Source organism: Octopus bimaculoides, chromosome 7 (genome assembly GCF_001194135.2).
Source record: "Octopus bimaculoides isolate UCB-OBI-ISO-001 chromosome 7, ASM119413v2, whole genome shotgun sequence".
NCBI lineage: Eukaryota > Metazoa > Mollusca > Cephalopoda > Octopoda > Octopodidae > Octopus > Octopus bimaculoides.
Window position 1 is genome coordinate 56,243,407 of NC_068987.1, and position 8,219 is coordinate 56,251,625.

Genomic DNA, 8,219 nt, shown 5'->3' on the forward strand with positions numbered 1-8,219 from the left:
CATATATATATATATATATATACATATATATATATATATATATATATATTCTTTTAGTCGTTTCAGCCATGAGGAGCACCACCGTGGTCTTTCTGATTTCTTCAGTCAGGAACGTTTCACATCACCACTTCTGTATGTGCCTTTCTCCCAGTTCTTGGTCCATTTTGTGTATAAGGGAGTTTGGTTCCATTGCCCTCACCTGTACCTCATGTCGAGCTGTTGGTTCATCCGATATTGTGGAGAGGAGGATATCTAGTTCCTTTTTGAAGACATCTACTTCCACCATAAGCAGATTTCTTAATTTTTGTGGAAGGGCAGTAAGTAGTTGTGTGCCTTTGAACTGTTGCAGTACCTCGTCCTGAATTTACATGGACTGGATGGTACTATACAATGGCGGCTATACCGAAATTAGGTACTGGCCCTTCTAGCGTTTTCCATATGTAGATTATTACATATCTGCCGCACCTTTGCTCCAGGGAGTAAAACTACAATTTTCTCAGTCTACCCCTGTAGCTCATCCGCTGCACAGTTTCAATCATTTTAGTGTAGTGGCGTTGGACTGCTTCAAACTCTGCTGTTAGTTTGGCACTATGTGGTGGCCATAACTGGGAGAAGTAGTCGAAGCGACTGAGAACAAAGGTTCTCTATAAGGTCAACAAATTTTCTTGGTCTCTTGTCTTGAAGAACCTCAGTATCCATCCTGCCAGTTGTCTGTACTTTGCTGCCATGTTGGTAATGTGCATATAAATTGATGTGCCAGTGCACATACTGATCCCCAACTCTTTCACTGCCTGTGACTCTGGGATTGTAGTACCTTCGGGTCCTGTATAAGCAGGTTGTAGAGCATTCGTGAGCTGATAGTGCAGTGCTTGAAAAGGGAGAGTGGGGGGGAGCAGATACGAGAAGTGATGTGAGAGAATAGATGTTTATTTCATACGTTTGCAGCTGTTTCATAATCTTGCTAGTTATATGATAGATGCAACCACTATTAACGCACAAAAAATATATATACAGATACACATGTGTATGTGTACGTACGCACGCATATATCCACAAATGTATACACACTCACACACATACATATATACTTACACATATATACATATGTGTGTATACACATGTACATACATATATGCACATATGTATGTATACACATACATATGGGAACATAAACAAACCAACACCAGTCAAGTGGTGTGCCGGGGACAGACACAAACACACCTGTATTACATATATATATATTATAAAGGTCAGGAGGTAATCCATCTCTTCTAGTACTCGTTTATATATACGACCATGATACTCTCGCAGAATGTGACCAAGCATAGTACCCCTTTGTGGTTCATATACTCCTTCCATCGATATTGCAGTGCTTACATTCCATTGGTGAAGAAGCTTTTATCCTGTAGGTCAAAAAAGTCATCAACAGCGGATATGACGTCATCATCACTGTGATACTGGTTACCAGCCAAGTGCTTTTTTCATGTTGGGGGAACAGATGATAGTCAGTTTCAAGAGAATAAGGAGGGTGATCAACCAGTTCAAAGCCACAGTCATGCACAGCAACCATTGAAATGAAGGAGTTATGTGCTGATTCCTGATGAAACAAGACCCCTTTCTTCCGTTTTCTTGGGCGCTTGGTCTTGATAGCCTTTAGTGACTGCCTCAGCAAGATGGCATAGTACTCTCCATTGATGGTGTGGCCCTTTTGAAGATAATAAGCATATTGCCTTTTGCAACCCCCAAAACTGAGGTCATCTCCTTCTCTGCAAATAAAATCACCTTAGCCTTCTTTGGAGCAGGTGAGGAGGAGTGTTTCCACTGCATGGATTGTCTCTTTTTCTCTGATTCAAAGTGATGAACCCAGAACTCATCCTGGGTTCAAGGAAAGCAATTGGATCTGCCTCAAACAATGTCACATATTCCTGTGATGTGATCAACTCGGTATGCTTTTCGAACGGGAGTCAGAAGATGCGACTTCTTGCCGAACAGAAACTTTCGTCATGCCAAGTTCATTATGCAAAATATTCTCAACTCTCTCACGGGATATGCTAATCGCATTGGTTATTTGATTTGTAGTCAATCGCTTGTCATCCATCACCATGTGGTGAACATGATCAATGTTTTCATCGGTTGTGGTTATTGCAGCACGTCTAGGTGTTGGGTCATCTTCAAGACTTTCTTTTCCCCTCCTAAATTCAGTTGTCCACTTTTGCTGTAGCGTCATCCCCTAATGTATCAAGCATATCAACTTGAATGTCCTAGGAGGTTAAACCCTTTCTCTGCAGGTACTTAATAACACCACGATGCCAAATTCTGACCATTTTCAAAAGAAGTCGCTACTAGTTACTTTTGAAGTCTTCTTTGAACAGTCAGATGTCAGTCTAGCTGGAAAGAAGATATGCAATTATTAATAATAAGAGTTGAAATTAATGTTTGCAAGATTCCACATCTCTCTTTCACAGTCAGCCTATGAAATGTTCAGTCCACCCTCGTATATATATTTGAAAAATATAAGATCATGACAAGCCATATAATCAGGATAACAATAGCTGTTTTCCTTTTATTGTTCCACTTAAATATTCATCCAGAACTAATATTGTTTTGTCGGTATAAATAGAGCTGTTTGAAGTGTTGAAATTAATGAATGCAATATTTCACAGCTCTAGCAGTACTTCTTTCTAATCAACCTATGAACTTTTCAGTTCTCCCTTGCGTACACAAACACGCACATACATACACACGAGTGGGCTGAAAAATTCATATGCTGAGTATGAAGTATATATATATATATATATATATATATATATATATATATATATATATATACTCTTTTACTAGTTTCAGTCATTTGACTGCGGCCATGCTGGAGCACCGCCTTTAGTCGAGCAAATCGACCCCAGAACTTATTCTTTGTAAGCCTAGTACTTATTCTATCGGTCTCTTTGTGCCGAACCGCTAAGTTACGGGGACGTAAACACGCCAGCATAGGTTGTCAAACGATGGTGGGGTGACAAACATAGACACATATACATACATATATACGATGGGCTTCTTTCAGTTTCCGTCTACCAAATCCACTCACAAGGCTTTGGTCGGCCCGAGGCTATAGTAGAAGACACTTGCCCAAGGTGACACGCAGTGGGAATGAACCCGGAACCATGTGGTTGGTAAGCAAGCTACTTACCACGCAGCCACTCCTATATATATATGCCTCAGGAGCTTAAGAAGACACTTCTCCAAGGTATCACGCAGCGGAATTGAATCCGAAACCAGGTTATTGGTAACCAAAGTTCTTACCTCCCAGCCATGCCTGCGTGCATATCTAATTATGTAGGACGGCCGAACAACGTTATGTTGTACTTATTTACATCCCTTAAAGTTAAAGCCGAATTTCGTTTCATCCCGTATAAAATCAATATGTACGAGACACAATTTCGGAATCAACAAAACCAACTATACTAGTGTTTTGAATGGTTCAGTGATTTATGCATGAAGCAGAACAGCATATCACTAGTGCAGATACTCGAATAATCAGGTTCCATCATGGATATCTATACTGATCTTATTGGAAAAGAAACGAATATGTAAAACAAACGAAACACCGCTGGAATGAATATTTGCAAATAAAATATATAAAAACTTAGATTAAAGGAAACCTAATCCGTTAGTATGATTATATTTGCAGTATTATTTTCTAGTAATCTAAATGTCAATGAGCCAGCAGGACCGTCAGCACGATAGACAAAATGCTTAGCGGCATTTTCTCCGGCTATTCACGATCCGAGTCCAACTTTGCCTTTCAGGAGGTCAATAAAACAAGTGCCATCTGAGCGCTGGAGTCTATGTAATCGACTAACCCTTCCCCTAACATTGCTGGCCTTGTACCAAAATTTAAAACCATTATTTTCTGGCAATTTATATTAAATGAAAAGCAGTAAGGGCGTTATAAAAGGCTGTTATAGTTTAGAAATCGCTGGAGATATTGCTAATAATGAGAATCCACATATTGCTTTTATATTCTAACGATTAAACTTATTTGGAGAAAAGGAAATCAAATTTTCTACTGAGATACAGATTTTGAAATGTATTTCAAAATATTTTTTAAATGAGATTTCTTATAGAAGGGACATTACTCCAGCCTACGCGTAAATATTCCATTAGTCTACCTACTAAATACGAGAAAAATGCGGCAAACATTTTTTAATAGTCACAAAGAACCCATTACCTACCAGTGATCTCGTATGAGATCACTTAAAAATTACAAATTTCGTAATTATCTGTCAATATTTACACATATCTAACCTTTTTGCTATATCTACAAGGTATATTTCTCTGATATTCAAAAGAGGTTTGCTAATTTTTCACCCAATATCTCGCTTATTTCTATTTAAAATGTTATTTTGATCATTCCAGCGTGTTTCTAAGGCTGTTTTATGCCAAGAATCAGAGTTTCATTTAAAAAATTCCAGTTAATAGAATTATGGGAGGTAATGGGTTAAGTGTGATGGTACATGTGTTTTCAAGCTAAATTTGACGATTTCTGTTTTGGAGAACATGAAGATTTAAAGCTGTAGTTGCGCCGGGTATCAAAATGACTACTACTGTCCAACATTCTGTGAGCAGTGTAAAAGTTTAAGACGTGACATGAACAGTTGCAGCAGAGACTACGAAGCCGTGGAAAGGTGTTCTGAGCGTTCACACACCGAAATTCTTCCAACTGCTGTCTGCAACACCAAGGCCAAACAGGTGGCTAAGATTAGTGACTCCCGGGTCACAATGGTAAAGGCATGTGACAGATTCTAGTGCCTTCAGGTCGTCGTGGAAGCTGAGGACGGCTACTTTTAGTCAACTTATCTCTCACCCGTAACCAAGTTGATATTTTACGGTTTCTTAAAATAGTTATTGGATGGGATAGTTTTCTTTCCTTTTTGTGCAAACTGTCAAATTTAGCCCTTAACTCAGCACATCCTGTTATTCCAGTTGTAACCCAAAACTTTCATCCGATGATAGTGTTCTAAACCTAAGAAACAGAGTTCAGGCTTATATCTTGCTCCCAAATGTATTGAATGCTTTCTTTCACTAGTTTCAGCTGTAAGCCAGTAGGGTATCATCAAAAGGTTGAGCGCATTGTCCCTCCATCCTATCTGGTACATTAAATAACAGGAAAAAACATGTATAAAGCCAGCTTTTAGGTCACAAGAAAGAGGTACGCAAACATGATAGGCTTCATAGATTCATGCTAAACAGAGTTCTTAATAGAAATATCGTTTTCAAACCTGTTGGGTCTAATCCTACTCGAAATACCTTGGCTGTAAAACTAAACTGTCATCTACATGTGGTCGCCTGGATCTGATGGGTAAGTGGACCATCTTGCCTCAATGTCTGCTTTCGCATTGTTTCGATTGTTGGATACCTTTCCTAATGCAAACTACTTTCCAGTGTACTTGGCGCTTTCTTTCATGGCACCAGCACAACTAGGGTCGCCAAGCAACTCACAAAACTCAGATGGAGGGTGCAAGATTTGTGGAGATACTAAGAGTGGTTGGGAGTAATCAGAATGAGGCCGGGAAACGCTAACGGCACTAGAGAGCTGTCAGGATAGGCCTTAAGAAAGAATGGGTAGAGATGAACACATTGAATGTTGAATAAGGACTGAGGAGTGGTGTCAAGTGATTTGAACAGAAGGTAAAAGAGTAGATAACCAAAGATTAGGTAAGGTTGCAGGGAAAATGCAGTAAAGGGACATGGATAATGAACATTACATTGCTGAGATTAATAACTTTAAGTTAAAGGCTAGCCTTCAGTTTATGGCCAATTACATTCAGACAAATGTCTTTCACAAGATATTGTTGAAAGGACACTTCTGTACTCATTTTTTATACTATCATCTATTCGCTTCACCAACAAGACAGATAATTATATTGATTTAGAGGTGATAGAATGAATAGAAATTGTTAAATTTTATATAATGTTTTCGCTCAACATTGCTCCATTTTGATCATTCAATTACACATTTTAAACATTCAGAAACTTGAAAATACCAAATATTCTTCCATTATTGTGAAAGAAAAGGACCTCTTGCAGCGTACAAGGTATATAACTCAAGTGAACAGCACAAGATATTTTGATCATACAATACCACAAAAAAAAGTCTGAACAGTAATGTATTGTGAACAATGGTTAATAAATACAACGCAAAAGAAAATATAAAATTCAGTAAATTATTTATTTCCAAAATCCATTACTCTACATTCCCTCGGCCAAAACCAGCTCTCTGAAAGATAACAAAAATTAAAGAACTGATTAGAAATTGTGTATATGATTGAAAAACTATAAACAGGTTACAATTTACGTAATTATTTCTTTTAATGATAAAATCAAGATGTTTGCATAAAGCAAAGAATGAACTGAATAGACTAAAGGTGAGACAGTTTCAATTAAGATAATTGAATTTCATTTCAAGCTCAATCTTTTTCTTTGTTTTCCTATTTTTATTTTTGATTTCTATTTACGAAAGCATGTTTCATTTTAAATTTCGAACAGGGAAATTATCAATGATATATGATATTGGTGGTGAGAATTCTTGTGACAGAAGCAGTAACTGCTTGTTTTGATATTCAAAACGTAACAGACAGTTCCTTGTCAATTTTCATATTATACAGCAGATTATAATTAGAATAAGTAATTAGAAGTGTCTGGCGTAAACAGTAGGATAGTTTAGCCAGACATACAATAGTTTCATTTAATTGTCTATGTACAATGTTGCTACTGACAGCAGAAATGTATAAAATTTGAGGAAGTCAACAAGCTTTTTCTGGTAATTCAGAGACATTAACTATTCCATTTCTGTTCAAAATAACTACAGCCTTTATTCATAGGTTATATATTTTAGGGAAAAAGCCAATTTTTATAAAAAAATAAACAGCAAAGCAAGAAACAATAACAAACAAGGTGTCTTTTCTACAGTATAGGACAGACATGACTAATTTAAAAGCTTGTTTTGCAACCACATGTTCTCCAGTTCAGTACCACTGCACAGCTTTTAATTCATAAATTTAACATTTTACTTATAAATCTTTCAGCATATCTGTTTCCAAGATTAATACTGAAAACTATGGACTATTAAATACACAAAATATCGATCAAAATGTATGCAAAAAAAAAAAAAAAAAAAAGTGGAAGTTAAACAATGATGCTAGCAATAAGTGATTGCTCAAGATACTCACATATTGAATGTCTCTTAAGCTGCCTGGACCAGCATCAGTCTTTTTATCACCACCCATACCTGTAAACAATGCAAAAGTAATAACAATGTCACCATTCTAAATATGCCAAAATTGAGAAATTACTCATTTCAAATTTCAATCACTTATTTTAATAAGAGAATTGAACTAACTTTTTAGTATTAGAAAATAGAGTTATATAAATATTATGAAGTGTAGTTTAACCCTTTTGTTACTATATTTCTGACCAAAATACACCCCTCATGAGTTTCAATTAAATTCTAAAATAATCATGAATTTAGACTAGTCTCATTAAACACCTGTAACTTTTTTATTTATCAACATATTAACCCTTTCGTTACCAAACCACCCAAAGCCGCCTGAAAAAAATTTTGGTTCATGCGCCCAAAACCGCCTATATCACCTATTCATATTTAAATGAGAATATCCAAGCAAATCTCGTTAGTACATTTGTGATAACACATGATTATTTGTGTAAACAGTTCAGCTATAGTTTTGTACGACGATCAACTTTTTTTAATTTTGTGAATTTTGGGAGATTTTTTTCTAAATTTGTTCCTGTTGTGTTTCCAAAATTTGTAATCCTGACAAAAAAATGGATACAAATTTTATTCTGACAAGCAGCGAGTCAGAATTCGAAGGATTTTCCACTGAAGACCTTGATAAATCTAACTTTGTAACCGAAAAAAAAAAAGCACGTGGTATTTGAGAATAAATCTGAGGTTTCATTTTCCGAAAATGAAAGCAGTGAATCTGAGAGCACCGATGATAGTGATAAAGAGAATGAATTAGTACCTGAATGGAGTGAAAATTTAAAAACTCCTCCTTTCAGTGAATTTTCTGAAGAAACTGGACCAAGTCACAGTCTTACCCAGGAGAGTAAAGCTTTAGACTATTTCTTTTTGCTTTTTCCGATGTACCTATTTGAATTGATTACGGCGGAAACAAACTGTTACGCTGAATGTAAACAAA

The 8,219-nt window shown here is 36.5% G+C and overlaps 1 protein-coding gene across 1 annotated transcript in view; it reads right to left on the reverse strand.

The window, feature by feature from the left end:
* Positions 1-6,210: 6,210 nt before the first annotated feature.
* LOC106875691 (40S ribosomal protein S10) overlaps positions 6,211-8,219 on the reverse strand; it is a 15,414-nt gene continuing 13,405 nt past the window's right edge. The window contains exons 6-7 of the mRNA XM_014923939.2: positions 7,230-7,288; positions 6,211-6,277 (exon numbers count right to left, since the gene is read on the reverse strand). Of these exons, the coding sequence (XP_014779425.1) occupies positions 6,245-6,277; positions 7,230-7,288 (92 nt within the window). The 3' untranslated portion in view covers positions 6,211-6,244. The remainder of the gene's footprint in view (positions 6,278-7,229; positions 7,289-8,219) is intronic.